General features: G+C 39.4%; 1 protein-coding gene across 2 annotated transcripts in view; it reads left to right on the top strand.

The window, feature by feature from the left end:
* elf1 (E74-like ETS transcription factor 1) overlaps nucleotides 1-23,818 on the top strand; it is an 81,942-nt gene that overhangs the window by 36,708 nt on the left and 21,416 nt on the right. For both annotated transcript variants that reach the window (XM_088343596.1, XM_088343595.1), the window contains exon 2: nucleotides 20,120-20,311. In XM_088343596.1, coding sequence (XP_088199722.1) covers nucleotides 20,240-20,311 — 72 coding nt within the window. In that variant the 5' untranslated portion in view covers nucleotides 20,120-20,239. The remainder of the gene's footprint in view (nucleotides 1-20,119; nucleotides 20,312-23,818) is intronic.

Here is a 23,818-nt window from a genome sequence, read left to right as displayed (position 1 = left end):
ATTATTTCTTCTCTATTCACTGAAGCTAACATCTACTTTCATAATCGTCACTGAAATTTTTACATTGGCACATAAACACTGACAACAATTCCCTTGGTGGCTACTTCTACCCTTAAAACTAGTATCATGTACTTCTAAGCCATAAACTACCTTCTTTTTCAACGTGCAGGAAAGTTTTTTCCCTTATATGCTAAAACTCATTCATGGTTCAAAGATGTCTTTGTCTGCCCTTATAACTAGCATAATCTTCTTCCAAGACAAAATCTAGCTTCAGAATAGTTCTTTCTTTTATACACTAAAGCTAGCTTCTATCTTGACTCCTAACGTTTGTCTTCTTTTACCCTTAAAACTAGCATTCTCTTGCTTTTGCTGAAATTAAACTTTTACCTCAACTCCAGATATTAGAGTTGTCTTTTCATACCATGAAAACTAACATCTTCTTCTTATCCTAACACTAGCATTTTTTTTCAATTTAAAGAGCATGTTTTTCTTTTCAACATAAAATACTAGTTTCTTCTTCTACGCATATATCTAGCATCATCTTTTTCTACTCTGAAATCTAGCTTCTAACACTATCCCGACACCTAAAGCTAGCATTATTTTCTCCTACGATCAAAACTTGCTTCATTTTCTACTCCAAAGACTAGTTTCTTTTTTTTACGTTAAAACTACAGCCATCTACTAATTCCCTGGAAACTAGCTACTACCGCTAGCCCGGAAATTAGGGATGTCTTCTACCCTGAAAACTAGACTCTACCACTACACAAAAAATTAGAAATGGAAACTAACTACTACCGCTACCCCGGAAACTCGCTTCTACCAATACATTTAAAAGATACAAAAATCTTCTTTTATCTTAAAAACTTGTTACAGAGGTCTTCTTCTACGCTTAAAACTAGCAAAATGTTATTCTATGCCAAATGCTAGCTTCATTTTCAACTCCAAACCCTACTTTCTTTTTCCACGTTAAAACTACCATCATCTACTTATTCCCTAAAAGCTAACTACTACCGCTAACCTCAGTGATGTCTGCTACCCTGAAAACTAGCATCTACCACTACACCAACAATTAGAAATGGAAAACTTATTAGCCAAAAGATAGCTAGACTAGTTTATTTTACTACGCTGAAAACTAGACTCATCTGATTCTACTAGAAGCTTATTCTTCTTCACAATAATCGGTTTTCTTCTTAGCCAAAATCTAGCTTTTTTTATGTGTGTTTTCTACTTAGTAATGGATTTTTGTCCTTAGCATCTTATACTCCAGAAAATACAAGTCATTGGGATTTTTATGTCGGCACATAAACTCCAACAATAATTCCCCCTTTTGCTATGTTTCTTTATATTGGCTTTCAGTATAAATACAAAAGAATACGACTTTCCATGTTGGGTCACGCATCATATTACTCACACACAATCAAGCACCTTAGGGCGGAACATATCAAATATGTCCGCAAAAACGAGATCAACAAGACTCGTATCGTCACTTTCCCTTTCTTGCACAAGTTATCGGCAGCGTTTCGCTTTCGTAATAGTTTTCGGATTACTAGTAAATCCACGGATGTGCGAAAACTTGTTTTTTTCTCTTACGATAAGCAGTTAACAGGGTTGGGTAGGGTTACTTTAACTGGATTACTTTCAATGACTTTTGGATTACTCCAATACCAAATATGCTAATAAAAGACAAAAGAAACTAAATATTAATACAATTACTACATTTTGTGCAGGCTTGGGGAGTAACGGAATACATGGAACGGCAAAAATGATGTTTGGATTTATTTTCATTTTGTTTCTGTCGCATTTTATGTTAGTTTTGCCGGAGATCAAAGAGATCAAAGCCAGGAGAGAAAGCTTACCACGTGTTGTGAGTCATCATTTTATTCATATTTAGTTTCTTTTGTCTTTTGTTAGCATATTTGGTATTGGAGAAATCCAAAAGTCATTGAAAGTAATCAAGTTAAAGTAACCCTACCCAACCCTGGCAGTAAAGTCCCGCTTCTCCTGACTAGTACCAATAATATGACATTGTATACAGATGCTGCCCCAACTATCAGTTGAATTTGTTCGTAGGTTACTTCAGTGCTATATTTTGTAAGTTTTATATAAGTATGTTTAAGGCTTGTATAAGTAACCTGTATTGTTTTGTACTAAAATATAAACATTTCATAAAATAATATGCTCTATAGAGATGAATAAAGTTGAGTGTAACTTACTTTTGTGAGATAAGCTTTAAGAGGTGCTACTCTGTGTTAGAGAGTGGCTGAAAAAAGCAATCTTACCATTCTCTCAACCGCATCAAGCTTTCTTATTCCACTTTCATTTCTAAAGAAACGGCTCGCCTCTTCTTTACACTTTACACCAACCATATTGAATGGAGGCACAAGATATTAAACAGTAAAAATGTGAAAATTCTTAGCGCGCTGGAGATACAGTATAGAATGTTTACACACAAACTAGGAAGAGGAAGCGGATTTCTTCTTCGGGGTGGGTGGTAGGTGAGCTCTCATGGCGCCACATGCTGGTAGTGGCGGAAAGAAGCACTACAGTACTGTCCTGTACTCGGAAAAAGGTGCACACAATACAAAATCTAACTAAAAGCAATGTCCAGATAATTTTCGACATCCCGGGAAATTTTTTTGTAGCTATAGTTTTATGTAAGTCGAATGGTCGTAAGTAGAGGAGCGTCTGTACTATCTATTTAGCGATCTACTTACCTACTTAGCTATCGCTCTGCTAGCTACCTACCTACCTAACTCCTTACCTACCACTCTAGCGCTCTACCTAACCTACCATCTAGCTATTATATACAAACTATTTTAGAACAGATTTCAAAATCTTTGATCAAATCTCCAGTTTTTTTTCCCCTTTTCTCTCAATTGTGGCATGTCAGGACGTTACTGGTAGAATTTAGATGCGAACTTTACCAAAGGACTATCTTTACCTGACAAGATCCAGATGTTGCCCCCCCCGCCTCCCAGCATGTGTCGGTGTAACGAAGTTAAGTGCTTTTCAGAACATCTGCAATTTCCTGTCCTTGTGACATGCGGATCCCCGCTATGTTGCTTCCGAATTCAGACTGCTTCATATATTGTCCAGCAATCTACTTTCAATTATATTTAAATAAAAATATGTATAATGTGTTTTATATTCATACACTATATATACATCCACCGTAAAATTCAGACCTAATTGCAAGCTCCACCTAGTTCATTTTTAAAGATTAAACCATTTTCTACATACATAAGCCGCACCTGACTATAAGCCGCACGTGCCCACATTGAAACGAGATATTTACAGAGAAAGACAGTACACAGATAGTTTTAATAATATACTGTATCTTAACCCCTTAACTGATTTTTGATAAACAAATACGATGTACTCTCAGGACCAGAACGGAAACAGGACCCACTCGCGTAACGTTTACCACGAGTTTTATTGAAGGAACGAGGAAGGGGTGCGGCCACGATCCGATGTTCTCTCTCGTCCTCGGCTTGTGATCCGAACACGGAAGTGGATCTTCCTTAGCGAGCGATGGCGGTGTGAGGGGCGGAAAACTGGTCGGTAGCCGGGACTGGGAGATCAAGACGGGGTCGGGGTCGGAAACAAGTCGTAAGCCGGGACTGGAGAGCAGACGTGGTCGGGATAAAAAAACGGATCGTAATTCGGTACAGGAGAGCAGACGTTGTTGAGATCAAAACAGGTCGTAGCGGGAGACAAACGGGAGCAAAAAAAAACGGACAGGCGAGAGTCAGGGTCAAAAAAAGGCTTGCCTGGTCTCACGGAGATTCACAGACGGACTGACAACAGGGGACAGATAGGAGTGGGTTTAAATAGGGACAGGGAACCAATCAGAGTCCGAGGCAGTTGGTGCCAGTTGGCACAGGTGAATCACTTCGGTAATCATGACATGTACGTGGTATTCTCAACTGAATTTTTACCTATCGAAACTTGCTACCAATGCCTTTTGCGCTTGAGGATAATGCTAATTACAATTTCCCTGGAATTGTGCAAGTTTTCGTCCTACTTATCGTATGAGGCCTTGAAAGTGATGAGTACTTACGATTTTTGTTTTTATTTCATCTTATTTGAGTCTTTTACTGCTTCGAAATACTGTTTTCTGGTGTCGCTTTTAAAAGCCTGGCATATTTTTCTGTGGTAGCATGGTTTGTTGACTCAAGTAATAACATGCATGCCAACTGTCGTTTTATTTCATCAGTAAAAGTTCTGTTTGCAATCGTTCTGAGTTCCAGTGTTGCTGGTTTTACTTGATTATAAAACAAAAATTGCTGTCGGATCAGCCTACGGTAGCACCTTTCGAGAGGGTGGGACATTTCGGCGGAACAGTGGTCTACTGAACTCGTCTTATGGACGTCCTGAAAAGCTCCTCCAGTTTCAAGTCAAGTCAAGTTTATTTGTATAGCCCTTAATCACAAAGAGTCTCAAAGGGCTGCACAGACCACAGATTATTGCAAACCACAGACTCTTATGACACCATCCCCTGATCTAAAACCTACATGATGGCAAATAATACACAGATACAGATAACAGCGGACTTAAAAACCGCTGGAACTACACCTGAGGAGAGTGATATGTCTATAATATTTAGAACTGAATGTCCAAGGACCCCAAAAAGGCCTTTAATCAGCGAACCAGGAAGCGGGTCAAACAGGCAAGTCGTCGGTTTGGCCGTATTTACCAACTGTTTAAGATTATCAAGTGAATCGGGAAAAAAATCCCTGGACATCCACCATGTCTATAAATTTCAGACCTTTAATAAGTGATGTATTAACATCGTCTTTCGGAATTTCTTCCCGTATGCGTTGAATCTTCTTATTAAAGAAGACCGTAAAGTCATGGGCTGAATGTTTAGAACTATCTGGAAAAATCTTTTGCCTCGTTACCGATGTTGCAGTGTCAAAAAGGATTTTGGGGTTATTCTTTTGTGCCGCAATCACCTTCGAAAAATTGGCTGATTTTGCAAAGGCAAGGGCTGCTTTATACTGTAACAAGTTGTCACACCAGGTTTGACCTAAAACCTCAAGCTTGGTAGCGCGCCATTTTCTTTCAGATTTCCTGCAGTCTTGTTTAAGCGATCTAGTTTCACCATACATAGTACATAGTTTCAAACATATTTGTCATTCAAAAAATGGTAATTCACTTCTGTGTTTTTTTTTAACTCTTTCCAAAATTATCTTTGCATTACTTAGACTTCCAGTAGCAGTTTACAATATATGTCCTTTCTTCAAAGTCAAGTCTGGCTTCATTACTCTGTTCAATGGGTTCAGTCTTGAAAAAAGGAATAAATAATTGAGTTATCAGCTGCAAAAAATTTGTATTTCGTCAGTACGCAGTTCGGCAACGTGCTTTTTCGCAAAGGAAGCAGGGGGTGTCGAGAAGTTTCCGCGCTTTTATAGAACTGTTGCCCGCAGTGTGGCTTAACAGACAGGAACTACCTCTGCGATGTTTTTCCTTCCACTGCTGAATTTGCAGGTCAGTATGTGGTGGGACCTTTTTAAGCTTTACCATAGCTATACAATTCTTTTTTATTAAGTCTACGTATGCACATAAGGTTGTGTCTCTGTATGATTAACAAAAGCACGCAACCTTCTGTCTCTGACTCGTGGAAAAGTACAAGGTTGATAGGAGATGAGATTAAATTCCACTCGTCTTTTAGGGCCTGGCACAGCCCCGAATGCCCTCTGCTGCAACGGTCTTGCTGTTGTGCTGTTCTCTCGATGCCATTAGCCTTCCGGGGATGCAGTTAGCCGGCTGGCTGGCTAGCCGCCAGAGTATTTTAAGCCTTCGACTCCACTTGATTGCGTTGTGTTGTCTGTACGGACGGACATGTTATGGTTTTGCTTGTAAAACCTAGAAAGCGAGGTCAGCAAAATGCTGGTGCGAATAAGATAGAAGGATACGTCTATCTATATCGACTTTTATGTACTTCGACCGTGAAAATTTGTGTTGTGGTCCCTGATGCTGAATACCAGCATTGTGTTCTTCTAAGACAAACCCTTCTTTTAAATGCTAAAGCTAGTTTCTTCCTTTAGCCCTGAGATTAGAGTTGTCATCTTCTAATCATAAAACTAGCATCATATTCTTTAAGCTTCTTTTTCAAAGATTAGTTCCTTCTACCAAACGCTAGAAGTTAAAATTGTCTTACTTCTATTCTCAAAACTAACAAACCAAAAGCAAGCTTCTTTTGCTAATTTAAATTCTAGTTTCTTATTCTAAACACGAAAGGCTCTACTTCTTCCATGAGAACAAAGTTGTCTTCTTGTATCCTAAAAATTGGCATCAACAGCCAAAAATTAATTTTTTTTCTTTTAATGCTGAGGAGTAGTTCCTTCTTCTAAGAGTTAAAGCTAAGTTCTACCTCTACCCCAAAAAATAGAGTTGTCGTCTCAAGAATTAGCAACATCTTCTTTCAAGACAAAAGCTAGCTTATTTTTATGTCAAAGACGAGTTCTAAATGCTAAAGCTACTTTCTACATCTACCCAGTCAGTTTCTTCTACTTGCAAAACTAGCATCATTAAGACAAAAGCTAACTTCTTTAATGATGTCAAATACTAGTTTTTTTTTTTTTCAATATTAAAGCTAGCTGCCATACCTAGATCATTTTTCAACGTAAAGGACTTGTTTTTTCTTGTTTGTCAAAAGCTATCATGCTCATCTTCTTCTATACCAAAATCTAGCTTTTACCTCTACCGGCGAAATTAGTTTGCTTGTACTTTTAAAACAAGCATCATGTAGTTCTATGCTACAGGCTAGCCCAGGGGTGTCAAACTCATTTTAACTCGGGGGCCACATGATAGAACAAACATTCTGTCGGGGGCCGGACTAGTAGATTAAGAGAAAGAAAAAGGGAGATAAAGAAATAAGAGAAAGAGGGAGGGAAAAGGAGAGAGGGTGAGACAAAAAAAAAAAGAGAGAGAGAGAGGGAGCAAGCGTGAGAAACAAAAGATAAAAAGTCGTGAGAGAGGGGGTAAAGAATGGGAGAGGAAGAAAGAAATCCAAAGAGAAATAGAAAGACAGAAGGAGAGAAAAGAGAAAAGAAAGCGCGAAGGGTATGAAGAGAGAGAGTAGAGAGAAAAGGAAAAAAGGATGTTAGAGCAAAAGAGGTTAAAAGACACATTGAGAAAGAGACAAAGAGCAACACAAGAAGAAAAAAAGAGAGACACAGAGTGAAAGAGAGAGTGGTAGAAAAGGGGTGGAAAAGAGGGAGAGAGGAATAAATACAAGTACAGTGTCTTTGTGAGAGGCACCTGGCTTTGGCAACATCAAGTTGACATATTTCAATCTGCAGCTTGTTTTTCTCTTGCGCTTCTCTGAGTGTTGTCTCGCGGGCCGGATTCAATCCCTTAGCGGGCCGGATCTGGCCCGCGGGCCGCCTGTTTGACACCTGTGGGCTAGCCTGTTGTTCCATGTCTAAAACGAGTTTCTTTTTCTACACAAAAGGACTAGTTTATTCCTCTCTGTCAAAGGCCATCATCATCATCTTCTATGCCAAAATCTAGCTTTTACCTCTACCCACGAAATTAGTTTGCTTGTACTTTTAAGAAAAGCATCATGTACTTCTATGCTACAGGCTAACTTGTTGTTCAATGTCTAAAATGAGTTTCTTATTCCACACAAAAGGACTAGTTTATTCTTCTTTGTCAAAAGCTATCATCATTATTCTTCTATGCCAAAATCTACCTTTTACCTCGACCCACAAAATTAGTTTTCTTCTACGCTTAAAACGACCGTCATGTACCTCTATGCTATAGGCTAGCTTCTTGTTTAATGTCTAACATGAGTTTCTTCTCTACACAAAAATACTATTTTCTTATTTGTCAAAAGCTATCATCATCATCATCTTCTATGCCTAAATCTAGTTTTGACCTCTGCCTCTGAAGTTAGTTTTCTTCTACTCTTAAAATGAGCGTCATGTACTTCTATGCTTTAAGCTAGTTTCTTCTTCAATAAACATAAAGACTACTTTCTTCTTCTTTGTCAATAGCTTTCATCATCTTCTACGCTAAAATCTAGCTTTTACCTCTGCCCCTGAAATTAGTTTTCTTCTACTCTTAACACAAGCATCATGTACTTCTATGCTATAAGCTAGCTTCTTCTTCAATGTCTAAAATGAGTCTCTTCTTCTACACAAAGATGTCTGCTTCCTTTTCTGTTATGTCTACTCCACTGAAACCTATTCATGTTAGTTTATAGCCAATTGTGATTCTTTTTTTTGCCTATGAACTTGTTGTCCAGAAATTATTAAGTGAATCTAGGAGAGTATTTTGATGTAATCTGTTTTCATCCTCGAGCTGACTCATGCGAGAAAAGTGCCGGAATTTCCCCTGACGTTGGCTACTCGTCGCAAGGTTTAGTGACTAAAGTCTACGAGTCGCCCAAAAAAGAAAAACGAACGCAGAAGCGCTGTCCAGAGACTACTATCGCCGTTCTGCAGCCACCAGCGTCATATCATTGAGTCATTTCCTTGACAGGAACTGGGCACATTCTGCCAAAACAGACAATTTTCTGTATAGTAGTGCCGGAAAGCCCGTTTAGTGTGCCAGCATGTTTCAGCTGCCACCCCCTCGCTTTTCTTTTCTTTTTTTTTTATGGAAATGTTTTTCTTCGATGGCAGCGTCCAATAGAGAAAAGTCAACATGCTTTTGGAAGCTGAGAGCTACCTTTTCTTTTTGTGTTGTTTTTACTGATTTGCACAAAAGGACTACCAGTTTCCAAAATAATAACTTATCACGCTGTTACTATGTTATTACTATGTTATTACCAGGTTGCAAGTGTAACAACCCTCAATCATGCGCGATACAAGGGTTCACAGTCACCCGGTTTATTGCCTGCATTCAATAAACAAATACTACAAAGGAGTCAGGGCATCTGTGCACAACTGCATACATCTTCAGCACGAGGTGATATAGCTGAAGGTATGGCAAGCGCAGAAGCCCATAAAGTGCCAAACCAGAAAGACAGTCGCACAGGCCCATGGCTTACCAAATGAATGCGGTACCACAGTTTTAACAGTAATGCAAAAAAAAAACCCCACAGATTTTGTGAGAATTCTAAAAAACTCAAAATAATAACTTTTCAACTCTGTAATACAAGTTTGGTTAAAACGGGGTCAGTCAACTACTAATACATCCTTTTTCCGAAGCAGAAAGTTTCAAGCTAGCGTAATCTTCTCTTACTCTGAAAGCTATTCTTAAAATTTGTTTTAAACAAGAATATAAGATATTCTAAGTAAACAGAAAATAGATAATCTATTGGATAGTTTATTCAACTGGACACAATCTATGCCCAACTATATCTACAAGGACCTTTTAAGGGTGTGCTCAAGAAAACAATATACACAAAACTTTGGGATGTGGAGCTAGCAAACATACAGTTGATGAACCACAAAAAGAGTTAAAGCGGCATGGTTTAAGTAACAGCACTGACGTCATCAAATTTTCCTTTAAAGGCACAGCATGTTTAAGAGCAGGGTTATATGCATGGCAGGCAAATTATATTAAATAAAAAGTGTACTAGGGCAGCACGGCGGCGCAGTGGTTAGCGCGTGTGCGGCACAGTTCTGAGGTCGTGGGAACCTCCTGCGTGGGTTCAAATCCAGCTCCCGGCCTTACTGTGCGGAGTTTGTATGTTCTCCCCGTGCTTGCGTGGGTTTCCTCCGGGCACTCCGGTTTCCTCCCACATTCCAAAGACATGCATTTCAGGCGAATTGGCCCGGTCCAAATTGTCCCTAGGTGTGACTGAGCGAGTGAGTTGTCTGTCCCCGTGTGCCCTGCGATTGGCTGGCAACCAGTTCAGGGTGTCCCCTGCCCACTGCCCGATGACTGCTGGGATGGGCTCCAGCACCCCCGCGACCCTACCGAGGATAAGCGGTGCAGCTAATGAGATGAGATGAGATGAAAAAGTGTACTAATTTCTAAATACATTTCCACAGCTGTATAAAAAGTAAAAATGTAAGTTAGGAAAAGGGAAATCTTTTTTTTTTTCCCAATAAAAAAATTTACACCGAACTTTGAAATGAAAACTACTAATCACTCATATCATAATGACTTCCGCCAACAATGCACATGTCTAGACTCATCAAGTTGCCTCTTAAAAGCACAGCATGTTTAAGAGCAGAGGAGGCAAACATTGTTAGATATAAGTCTTACTCATTTCTAATTTAGTTAAATAAAAACATATGTTAAAAAAAGGCAGAAATTGCTTTTTTTCCCCACTATAGAGGTTTGCATACATCAGCATTTTTATTTTTAGCGTAATCTGATCTGAAAGTGTTTGATGAGACAAAAATAATGTCCCTGCTTGTGTTTTTGTGTCTTGCATCCCGCAATGTTTGCGCTGTGAGTCAGTGCATAGTCTTTCTGCTAGCTTAAATTGCTCCCTTTCATGGTCAACAATGAGCTCAGCTGACGAGAATAAAGCCTTCTGGGAACGCTCCATTGGTTGATGCATCTTCACTCTAATTGGTTCTTATTGCAACTGGCAACAACGATCTCCATTTTTAGGGCGGAGCCTACATTTGTGTACTGCAATCCCTCCCTACGTAGCGCTTCGTACTACACGGCACCTCAGGGTTTTAAAATATTCCATGATCCGTTATCACTCATTGCATATTGTGAGTGGGGGCTGTTAGAAAAGAAAATCAGGCCTTAAACACCCTGCTGATTTTAAGTCCAAAATACGGGTCGGTTTCAGTTTTTTTTGCTATTACTATATTTCTGCCTTAAATGAACTGCACTCGTGCAGCCGCGGTCCATTTTCCCTGGTTGACTATTGTCAAAAGCAGGGAGATGCAAAGGGCATATTTTTTTCGATTTGGGCTGCTGAAGCGTGTCATTGTGGCCGACTTAAAATGAAATCCCTTGTTCTGTCTGCGATCCATTATCCCCAGTTGTCAATTGCTTAGAGCAGGGGCTTAGGGAGGAAATATTTCTTGTATGTAGTCTTTTTTCGGTTCATTCTGCCAAAAATGAACAGCACCTTGTGGCCCCAATCCATTATTGCTGAGAGTCGGGGGTCAAGACGGCAAATATGTGTCATGCGTGGCAGCTCTTTTTTCCCATTATTTCCGTATAAAATCAACAGCACCTGTGTGGCACGATCCAATATCCCCTGTCTCATATTAGTTACTGAAATAGCAAATTTGAGTTTTGTGTGGCAGCTCTTTTTTCACGTTCTTTCAGCCTAAAACGGACAGCAGCTGTGTGGCTGTGATCCATTATCCCCAATATTATATTGCTATGAGCAGGGACTGTCAGAGGGCACTTTAGTCTGTTGGCGTGCTGTGCCAATGTTGCTCAACTAAAATGAAGTCCATTGTTGAGGCTGCGATCCATTATCTCCAGTCGACTATTGGCGAGAATCAAGCAAGCAGAGCAAATTTGTGTCATGCATGGAAGCTCTTTTTTCCCAATATTTCCATCTAAAACCAACAGCACCAATATCCCTTGTCTCATATTTCTGCAAACGGGGACCGAAATAGCAAATTTGAGTTATATGTGGCAGCTCTTTTTTTCCCGATCTTTCGGCCTAAAACAGACAGCAGCTCTGTGATCCATTATCCCTAATATCATATTGCTGTGAGCGGGGACTGGCAGAAGTCAATTTATTCTGGTGGCGTGCCATTGTGGCCCAACTAAAATTAAATCCATTGTTAAGGCTGCGATCCATTATCTCCAGTCGACTATTGGCGAGAACCGGACAAACAGAGCAAATTTGTGTCATGCATGGAAGCTCTTTTTTTCCAAATATTTCCATCTAAATCCAACAGCACCAATATCCCTTGTCTCATATTGCTGCAAACGGGGACCGAAATAGCAAATTTGAGTTATATGTGGCAGCTCTTTTTTTCCCGATCGTTCGGCCTAAAACAGACAACAGCTGTGTAACTGTGATCCATTATCCCTAATATCATATTGCTGTGAGCGGGGACTGGCAGAAGTCACTTTAGTCTGGTGTTGTGCCATTGTGGCCCAACTAAAATAGTCAATTGTTAAGGCTGCGATCCATTATCTCCAGTCGACTATTGACGAGAACCGGGCAAAATGTGTTGTGTTGTGGCTTTTTTTCTCAGGTCCTAGCACCTAAAATGAACAGCACCCGTGCAGCTGTTATCCCCAGTTGACTATTGCTGCGAGTAGGGGCAAAGAGAGCACGGGGGGGGCTACCACACAGATTTTGGCTTATCGCAGGGGGTATGCAGTACTTACCAGTACAAAGAATAACAAACCTGAGTACACAAACCAAGTCAAACAGATCGGAACAATTTCCGTTCTATCCGTGCAGATTTAAATTAAATTTGCTGCAGGCTATCAGTCCTGTTATGGGAAGTCGACAATGCCGGCAGCTGACGAGATTTCGGACTATTTATAGCGCGGCAACTGCTTCTAATCCCTTGTCAGTCAACGGCAATTACAAACAAATCAGATATGATGAATGTTGCCTGTGTTAATGTATTAAACACATGTGACTTTTGGAGTTAGCTTTAACTTTTTGTCATTTATTGTTATCATTCGTCATCATTTAATTCAATTGAATTAATTGAATATAGTTCATCATGTAATACAAATAATTGTAGAATAACAATTTTACTTTTAAAGTGAATTAACATATCAAAAATATGAAAATATTAACACATGAATAGGCAGGGTTGGGCAGGGTTACTTTAACTTGATTACTTTCATTTACTTTTGGATTACTCCAATACCAAATATGCTAATAAAAGACAAAAGAAACTAAATATGAATAAAATGATGACTCACGACACGTGGTAAGCTTTCTCTCCTGGCTTTGATCTCTTTGATCTCAGGCAAAACTAACATTAAATGCGACAGAAACAAAATGAAAATAAATCCAAACAGCTTGCCAACATCATTTTTGCCGTTACTCCCCAAGCCTGCCCAAAATTTAGTAATTGTTTTCATATTTAGTTTCTTTTGTCTTTTATTAGCATATTTGGTATTGGAGTAATCCAAAAGTAATTGAAAGTAATCAAGTCAAAGTAACCCTACCCAACCCTGTGAATAGGTGACAAAATCAACATTCTGACTGAAAACATTATTTTAGCATAAAAGCATAATACTGTAGTACATTATAAAAAAAATAAAAAAAAATATATATATATATATATATATTAATGATACTAAATAAAAAATGTGAAAAACAGACAAATAACAAGAGTAAAATATTTTAAGATAAATAGTGATACATTTCTCAAGCTAAGAGCTACTTTTTTGTAACTGATTAGTTTCTTGTGCATTTATTGTCACCGTCAGCACACAGGGTAGACCCAATTGCGTAACGTTTTCCCACAATTTTATTGAAAGCAAGAGGAAGGGACAGCGCCGGTGATCCAATGCTTGCTGGACGCGCGAGCAAGTCCTTCTCGCACTCTGATTGTGATCCAAATACGGAACTGGATCTTCCGTAGCGAGCGATGGCGGTGTCAGGGACGGAAAAACTGGTCGGTAGCCGGGACAAGGAGAGCAGAAGCGTGGTCGGGGTCGGAAACAAGTCATAAGCCAAGACGGGAAAGTGGACGTAGTCGGGATCAAAAATGGGTCATAAGCTGGGACGGGAGAGCAGACATGGTCGGGATCAAAACAGGTCGTAGCCGGAGACAAACGGGAGCAAAAACTGGACAGGCGGGAGTCAAGGTCGAAAATGGCTTGCCTTGTATAAACAGAGGTTCGCAGACGGACTGACAACAGTGGATTGACAGGACTGGGTTTAAGTAGGGACAGGGGGGAGCCATTCAGAACCCGCAGCGGTTGGCACAGGTGATTCACATCAGTAATCATGACATTTATAAAATAACAACTTATGACATTACTATGTTATTCAGTTATTAGCTGGTTAATTTTAAAAATTAGTGCTAAAATATGCTCTGTTTATTCATTAAACAATATTCAACATTTGTACTCTCGAAAAATGGGCAGTGTGTATTATTTAGTGTCTCCTAGTGAAAAACAAACAACCTTTATTTATTAGGTAAAAAAACAATATTGATTTGAATACCAAACAAAATACATGATCTATCATCTAACCATGCATTTTTTGAAATACTCGTAGGTCGACATGGGGCTCACCTTAAGCGAGCTGACATAATTGTCTGTCATCTTGCTGCTACGGGTACCCAAACATCTCCGAACGGCTTGGCAAAAAAACAGAGATGTAAAAGGGTGCCTTTTGGTCACTTTGAGTAGTAGTCCCAAGTTTGTATTCCTCCTTTTAACTCACTTTTTTGTTTGCACTACACAGCGACATCTACTGGTCAAATAATACACGCGGCCAATGTTCCCTCTAAGCTCGGCGCTTGCACAATTGCGCACTGCCTGCACATCGTCAGCGCACGAGAAAATCTATCCAGCGCAATGTTCCCTCTAAACTGCGTGTGTCCGCAATTGCGCACTACGCAGAGCTTTTCCACGCACAAGAAAATCTAGCCAGCTCACAAAAATCAGGGCTCGAAATTGCTAATTAAAAAGCGAATTAAGTTAAAGTTACAGTGCATGAAGGTAAAAATACACGGGTTCCCCTGACGTGTTCTAAATGCGGTATTTGGATGTCAGTGTCGAAGTAGAACGAAGTTGAGTACAGTTAGTAGAGTTTTTCGAGAACCGGCTTCTTCGGCTCACTAAAAGGAATCGGCTCTTTCGGGTCCTAAATGGTTCTTCAGGTTGTTTTTGCTTCTTTCATCCCTATATGAACAAATATTATGTAAAATAATGCACAAAACAACTTAAAGGAAGGGGGAATAGAACAAAAAAGAAAAAAATACCAAAATGAAAAAGTGAAAAGCTCGGAAAACAAAACAAAAGGAAGAGAAAATAGAAGGAAAAATTCAGAAAAAAAAGAAAAGCAAGAGAAAAGTAAATAGAGAACAAAAAGAAAAAAGTAACAGCTCTGAAAAAAATAAACACAATGAGATTTATTTTTTAAAGGAATTTTAAAAAAAGTAGAAAAAAACACGGAAAAAAAAAGAAAAAGTTTGTGTTGCATTCAAATAATTTCCAATGATATCAAGTGAATCTTGTTGCCAACGTTGTACTTCCACTAAAAAATGTGATTAAGTACAGTTCTGTATCTTACAACCGACTAAATAAGCCCCCAAAAATGTTAATATTATGCGACAAAATATATCAGGAAATAAAAAGAAATGGATATCTTGTGAAAGAATTGTTGTAAAAACAAATGTCGTTTGCCAGAAACTCAGCAAAATGTAACAAGATGTCAAGTTTTGGACATGTTTGATAATGACTCAGTTGCCACACTTGGGATTGCTGATGCTCACTGTTGTTTCAAGCGTTGCTCACCCACTTTGTGTGAACGCTCAGACCCGTGGAAAATTACAGGGAACATTGCACATGCTGTTTTTTTGGCCGCAGTGTATTTGTCATGCAATCTCTAGCAAACAAACCCGCCCAAATCCCGTTCCCGTTAACTTTATGAAATGGGCCATCTGCCCATTGACCGAGTGACAAAGCTGTAGCCGTTCCGAGTTTTTGAGCGGCGTAATGGAAAGCATGTGCTATCGTCCGCATTCCAGATGACACAAACGCGTCACTCGCTTTTAAAACTCTCGGCTTTATTTACTCTGCGGGCTATTAAGTGCTGACAAACCTCCCGACGAGACCCCCTCCCCGTCTTCGTCTTTGTCTCCTTTGTTTCTTCATGACGTAAACAAGGAAGCTATTGTCATTCCTAGCTTATTCATTAGCGCGTTTTTTTTTTCAAAAGCTTGAAATAAAAACACTATTATCCTCTCCAAAATGTTGTTTTCTTTTCCTTCTTCGTACAATTAGTTTCCGCCATACAATACGGCTAGTGGTCAAATGATAAACACTGTCCCTTTAAAATGAGCTAAATTATTAATCGTATGTAAAATTGTTTTATTTTTATTACCTGGACAAAAATATGAGAAAATATAAATATTTATAGCACTCGTTCTTGGTTGCATTATACACTATAGTGACATCTAGTGATCCATTAAAACATGGTGTCATTTTAAAATAATGGCATGGGGATACAAATGTTTTTGTTTTTGCATCTCCTGAGAAGAAAAATGCTGTGATTTGGTCACTTCAAGTCTCTTTAGTTTGTTGTCTTCCTTGCCCTTTTTAGCACTTGTTTTTAATTGCACTACACAATACAGCAACATCTAGTGGTTAAACAATACACACTGTCCCTTTAAAATAAACTAAATGTCTGCATTTCCTGGGCAAAACGATGAGAGGAAAAAGGGCACAGTTTGAAAAGACATCAATACAGTCTTAAAAAGTGTTGAATTTAACACGCCTTACGATGTAGGAGCGCTGTTTTAATCATCAATTTCATCGATTAGTTGTTGCAGCCCTGCTGTCCCATCACCTAAACCCAATCCGAACTAAAAGTTACTCAACTTTTAACTCTAAAACTACATACGGTAGTAACCATAAAAAAATTATGTACCCACATTAGGACAACCAAATGGTCCCATCAGTATCTGAAATAACGTCTGCCTGGACGCCCGGGGCGTGGATCTTTTACGTCGGCCGTACAACTTAAAAAACGTCTCCGCCCGCGTGGCCGACAACTTTTTCGTCGTGCATTTGCATATCATTTTCCAAAGTAGACGAACAGAGAACACAAGAAAAATGGAGAAGTGGTTAGAAATCAAGCCAAAACCTCAGCCCCAGAAGAAAGATTCAAAAGAAGCTAACAAAATGTATGACGCTACAAAACGTAAACATACATTAGAAGCATTGTGGGAATAGGAATTCACGTGGCTTGTAGCAGACGACGCAACGCTAACCTTGCATGAATGAAGATGAGTAAACACAGGTACATACTGATGGCAGATTGAAAACAGCGATGTCATATACATGCAATGCATGTTTTAAGTAGATTTATAATAAAGTTAATTTTAAAGTATTGCTCTGTTATATATTCTGATTATCAAGCCTTAATACTTTGCAACAATGGGTTTTTTTTTTGCGATGAGTCGTCTTATTGTGTTTCAAGTTGTGAAAAATGGGGCAGGCAACTTTATGGCTGGATAGGCAACTTTTCCCTGGTGTCCGATAACTTTTTGTCATGAGTTTCAGACACTGGTCCTATGACGGACCATTGATCCCTACAATGGTAGTAGAAATCCGAAAAATGGCCGAGTAAACCCATTTAAGTCCTGGTAGGACAGTTCAAAGCAACTCTTTGGCCCGCAGCAACAGGAAAAGCAAGTAGATTATGTGTGTGAGAGAGCGACCTCCAGTCTCTAGGAAAGATCAAGTGAGTGCATCTGAACCTATTAATTCTTGGGCCCACTCCCACCGCTCCCGTCCTCCTGCACTGAAACTTGCCTGTGGGTATCAGCCTCTTTGGCAAACTCGTAGCCCCCCTCCCCCCCGACACTCCAAAAACAGCCCGAGGGTATCCAGCCAAGGCAACATCACAAGGAAGATCTTTCACCCTGGTCTTTGTGCTCCAATCGGGTCCACGTGCTAATCGTGTGATGCAAACATAAATTATTATCACACAGTCCATGAGGAAGAGGGTTCGCTTCAAGACGGTTGTTGTTTCAGATGGAAAAATAATGTCAAAAACTGATTATTTTGTTGGGTTTTGTTTATTTTTTTTGTTTAAAATCATTTAAAAAATTATATTTATATCTCATCTCATCTCATTAGCTACACCGCTTATCCTCAGTAGGGTCGCGGGGGTGCTGGAGCCCATCCCAGTAATCATCGGGCAGTGGGCAGGGGACACCCTGAACTGGTTGCCAGCCAATCGCAGGGCACACGGGGACAGACCACTCACTCGCTCATTTACACCTAGGGACAATTTGAACCGACCAATTCACCTGAGATGCATGTTTTTGGAATGTGGGAGGAAACCGGAGTGCCCGGAGGAAACCCACGCAAGCACGGGGAGAACATACAAACTCCGCACAGGAAGTCTGGAGCTGGATTTGAACCCACGCAGGAGGTTCCCAAGACATGAACTGTGCCGCACATGCGCTAACCACTGCGCTGTCGTGCTGCCCATAATATATTTATATTTGTATTTATATTTATATGTATTTACATTTGCGTACGTGTGTGTGTTCGTAAGTGGCTTATGGGCTCCGAAACAGTTGAACTGATTTTTGTGAAAATCTACACAGTTGTACTTTTGGCCCCTAGGAATGTTTTTAGCTAAGTTTGGTGTCAAGGCACCCCTGATAAATACCAACAGAATCGATAAGCATCTGCTTTTGTGTACAAGTGGCTCTGGAGCTCCATGCCACTACCTAGTGGCTCCCTGTCGGTATTGAACAAACCATGGCCCCAACAACCTCGCCCAAGTAGAATGCCCGGGAATATCAAGCTGGGAAACGCTGGGCTGTTATGCTTGTATGTTATAATCCATGTGTATTCATATACCTTATATATTAATACATTTCATCTTTTATTTTTTGGTTATTCTTTATTTTTCATTTCAATTTTGTGGCATTTTTTTCTAAATCATAGCAGCGACAATATTTTGTATTTTTATTTTATCATTCCAACTTTTGGGAATGTTTTATTTTTTTTTAGGTTATGTTTTATTTTTATTGTAAACATTTATGCCAAAAAGTAAAAATGCCCACACAAATTTTTTAGAGCTAAGTCTTTAGAACAGCAGCAACGACTTTAAGTTTTTTACACATTTATTATTTATTTTTTATGTTTTCCTTTAATTCATAAAGTATTTGTTTATTTTCTATTATATATTAGAATTTTCATCTATTTTTTTCAAATATGTATTTTATTGTCAACATTACAACTCAAGTGAAATCATAACGGTGCAAAATGATTTATTTTTTTGGTGTTGATTTTAAGATGTTTATTTTTGGTTATATATTTGTATCCAATTTTCCGAATATTTGTTGATTTAAAACAATCATTCAATTGGAATTATAACTGTCCTTAAGAATTAAGAATTTTAATTTGATTTTATTTTTTTGTACATTTAGTTTATAATTTAAGTCAAGTCAAGCCCCATGTATTTGTGATGTCTCAAAGGACTGCACAGGTTACAATGACACCATCCCCTGATCTTGAACCAACATGAGGGCGAGGAAAAACTCAAAACCTTAACATGAGTAAAATAAGAAACCTCGAGAAGAAGCCTCACAAGTAGTAATCCCTCTTCCAGGATTACTTGCCTTGACTAGTGTCTAATCATATAATTCCACTATATTTTAAATTTGTATTTATTTTTAATACAAAAATTCTATTAAAATTGTGTTTTTTGTCCAGAAATATTATTTTTTTACTTAATTTTAGTGTACATTTGAATGGTTCCAGTATTGTATTAAATTATATTTATTTTTAATAGGAAAACTTGATTTGAATCGTAATCATTCAGAATTACTACGAATAAATCCAGATTTCTTTCTTATTTTTACTCGTCAATTTTCCTTTTACAAAACTTTCATTTGCACCCAAATCGCTAACCTGGTTTTTGCTCCAGCCACAACCAATTCAGTGGCGTCCGCTCCCTAAATTCCAGCTGCAGTGGAAGCACTTAGCATAGCGCTGACTGCGGTTTTTCCGTCCTCTTGAATTCCCTCCATTAGCGGTCAAAATCAGACAAGTGAATTTGTGTCAAGTGGAATTTCGTCTCGGCCCAACAAAGCGCTTCTTTTTCCCAGAGAGTATTGCTTGAACAAACTTTCCTAATATAAGTACGCTTTTAATCATTTACAGCCACTCCTTTAGCACAATATGAAGATTTGTTGGTGATAGGAATGAGTGGAGAGGTGTTGTGAAAGGATAGTGGGATGTTTGGACGCGTTCTAAGGGATGGGCAGGGCACCTGTATGATACGGCAGGGGTAAACCAGTGAAAGCTGTCGGGCCCTGCTGTTGAACAGAAGAGTGTGTTGTGTCACCCTGACCCGAGTGACACGGCCGCTTTCTTGTGTCCCGTTTCATCTGGGTGCCGAGTTGCTTAACTTGTTTGGGCATTTGGGTTGACCATGGTCAAAACGTTTTTGTGTGTTTTTTGCTACTTTTTCCCTTTTTTAAAATTTTATTCTGGAGATAGATAGATAGATCCTCTCAAAACTAAAACTTAATCCCATTTTTTTCTTCTGCTTCTCAAGGTGTAGATGCTTCAGGGTCAGTCCGATCCTCTGACTCTCATCTCAGGCGGTCTGCAAAGAAAAGGCAGGACAAGCAAGTGTCCTCCAGGCCTGTAGGGGGCGCTGTTTGTGGCCACCGCCATGGCCACCGCGGTGCAGCCCAATGAGCTGGTCTTTGAGTTTGCCAGTAACGGCATGGATGAAATCAACCAGGTAGGCGTCGCTCCCGAGATAATAGTCGATTAACGGGTTGTTGAGGTTTGCTTTTGGGGCAGAGAAAGTTTGTGGTTTTGTGCTTAGTTGAAAAGGATTACATAAAAAATGGCTGCTCTTATTAGAATCAGGTCAAAAATGCACTACCTTGGTTGATTTAAACAAACTTTTTAGGTTTGACCCAATATTAAACAATAGACAACAAACACATACTTATTTTGATAGACCCACATTTTGGGTTACTTTGAATTTACGACTAGTTTTTAGTTTTTAATGATCAAACAATATCGTTATGTTTTAAAACAATATTACCCGATTTATTTTCCTTGCTGTAAACACATATTTTTGGAGGATTTTATATAAAATTGTACAATAACACCGTCTCATTTTGTGTTTTTTAAAAAAATAATTGTTGGGTTGTTTTAGATGAGGTTTTTTCAATTTCATTATTTAAATGATCAAGTTTAATTTTCCTAATATAAAATCGCCCCATTTTATTTTGTTAACAACAAAATGTTTTCAATTAGTGTGGTATTTTCCTTTTTATTCTTCTTTTTGTAATGACCCAAATTTTTGATTGGTTGTTATGTACCATAAGACCTTTATTTCATTTTTTATTTTTATTGTTTTACTTTTGATATATGAACTACACAGTTCCATAGATTTTCAAACCAAATAAAAACACTATAAGCCCAATTTCTTGTTTATGTTTTAGTATTTTTCGCTATTTCGGGTTGAGAAAAAAAGGACCCACTTGTGTGACGTTTACCACAAGTTTTATTGAAAGATAGACACGAACACGGAAGTGGATCTTCCGTGTCGAGCAATGGCGGTGTCAGGGGAGTAAAACTGATCGGTAGCCGGGACCTGGAGAGCAAGACGTGGTTGGGGTCAGAAAACGAGTCGTAAGCCAGAACAGAATAGCAGACGTGGTCGGGATCAAAAACGTGTCGTAAGTCGGGACGGGAGAGCAGACGTGGTCGGAATCAAAATGGGTCGTAGCCGGAGACACACTGGAGAAAAAACGAGACAGGCGGGAGCCAGGATGGAAAAACGGCTTGCAGTGTAAAAACAGAGGTTCGCAGACGGACCGAAAACCGGGGATTGACAGTACTGGGTTCACATACTAAAAGGGAGCCAATCAGAACCCGCGGCGGTTGGCGCCAAATGATCGGGCACAGCTGAGTCACATCAGTAATCATGACAAATACTTAATTTAGGAATGTTTAACACAAATGCTTATATATAATGTAATATTTGATTCTATATTTTGTAAACAAAGACTTTAATACTGTGGTTGTAATTCCACAAAACTCCACAATTTTAGGGGTCGTTTTTGCAAAACAAAATCACCCATTTTTTCTTTAGCTTGCTGTTAAACAAAATGACCAGTTTTTCTTGTTTTATCTTGATTTTTCTAATGATCGAATATTTTGTGGGTTGTTTTTTTTGTGGTATGACCCAATTTTGTGGTTGTTTGTGCCCCCCAAGAAACGGATAGCTGTGTCATAAAACGCAGTCCACTTAACCAAAATCTGTTTATTTTTTTACCTAAGTTTGTATAAAGAAATTCCACTTTTTGCTTTTGTTTGGCAATCGCTTTGCGGCCAAGTGGTTAGTGCGTCAGCTCCACAGGGACATTCAGCTACTGACCTCTCCATGCAAAGTTTGCATGTTCTCTCCGTGCCTGCGTGGGTTTCCTCCGGGCACTCCGGTTTCCTCCCACATTCCAAAAACACGCATGTCAGGTTTCTTGGCAGTTCCAAATCGTCCCTAGGTATGAATGAGCGTGTGAATGGTTGTATTTTTCCGTGTGCCCAGCCGACCAGTTCAGGGTGTCCCCTGCCCACTGCCTGAAGTTGACTGGGATTTGCTCCAGCACCCCCGCGACCCTAGTGTGGTGGGGCAAGAAATGGATAGATGTCTCTCACTTTTATGCACAGTCTGCTATCATATTTTAGTTTTGAATTCACTGTGCCTTTATATCTGAATCTTTGCCCGTTGCAGAATTTGACTATCACCATTGGCTGTTGTGGGAATCTGAGTGTGTGAGAAAATTCATGTGATATCCATTGAGGTCACTTACTCCCATCTTTTTCCAGTTTTATTTTGTCCTCCATCACACAGAGGCCACAGACTACGAGTCTGACGTTATGAGGTGACCCGAGGGCCCGTGTTTGGACTGACATGCTCCTTGTTGATATACAGAGACTCATCCTAGTTAAACTGGGCCCCTGATAGTCCTCCTGAGCGTCTGGAAATTCTGACAACCCTGCATTAGACCAGTGGTTCTCAAATAGTGGGGGGGAGAAGCTTCATCAAAGAGGGCACGTTTGACATTTGGTAACATTTTTTTTTTACTTTCGGGGCGGCAGTGGCTCAGGAGGTAGAGCGCTCGTCTTGGGATCAAGAGATTGCAGTTCGAATCCTGGCTCCTCCGTATTACATGTCGATGTGTCCCTGGGTAAGACACTGAACCCCTAATACCCCCAATAAGCAGGTTAGCACCTTACATGGCTGCCACCCGCTATTGGGAAATGTGAAGCACACTGTAAAGCGCTTTGGGAAGTCTTGACTTGAAAAGCGCTATATAAATCCAGATCATTTCATTTCATTTAACTTTCCCAGAATAGAGTGCAATTGCACCTCCACTACACTAGGGTACAATGGCGTTCTCAGTGGCAGTGTTTTATTCACATTTAACCAACATAAAGTGCATTAAGCATCCAGTACAAAGACAGGGTTGGGTAGGGTTACTTTAACTTGATTACTTTCAATTACTTTTGGATTACTCCAATACCAAATATGCTAATAAAAGTCAAAATAAACTAAATAGGAATAAAATTACTAAATTTTGTGCAGGCTCGGGGAGTAACGGAATACATGGAACGGCAAAAAATGATGTTGGCAAGCTGTTTGGATTTATTTTCATTTTGTTTCTGTCGCATTTTATGTTAGTTTTGCTGGAGATCAAAGAGATCAAAGCCAGGAGAGAAAGCTTACCACGTGTTGTGAGTCATCATTTTATTCATATTTAGTTTCTTTTGTCTTTTATTAGCATATTTGGTATTGGAGTAATCCAAAAGTAATTGAAAGTAACCCAACCCTGTACAAAGAGTAGACACGAAGTGTAGCAGACCCTCAAGTTACCCCATGAAAAAAATACTTAACGTCGGTATGGAGACAGGGTGAAGAGATAAACAAAATTCTCTTCCCAAAGCTAAAACGCAAAAGTTTGTCGAAGCGTACTTCACTGCCATCACGGAGGGAGACGAGTAAAGAGCGGTTCGCTTGCTATGTTGAAAATGTTGGCAGCGGACAGCCTGAAGGCAAATAAATAAATCTGGAGCAATCAAGAATGATCTCAGAAGCTCGAAAGGATTTCTTTTTCCAAGACGCTGCGCATTAGGGTGAGGGGTCATGGGAGGATAAAACAGAAAGTCGGCGTGGTTACCGGAACGGATACAGTATGCATCTTGTGGCCCCGCCTACATTTGGAGCCAGTCT

Source organism: Urocampus carinirostris, chromosome 9, assembly GCF_059441175.1.
Source record: "Urocampus carinirostris isolate Australia breed hairy pipefish chromosome 9, RoL_Ucar_1.0, whole genome shotgun sequence".
NCBI classification, from domain to species: Eukaryota; Metazoa; Chordata; class Actinopteri; order Syngnathiformes; family Syngnathidae; genus Urocampus; species Urocampus carinirostris.
Note: the sequence above shows the minus strand (reverse complement) of the source record. Positions and strands in the feature narration are given on the sequence as shown.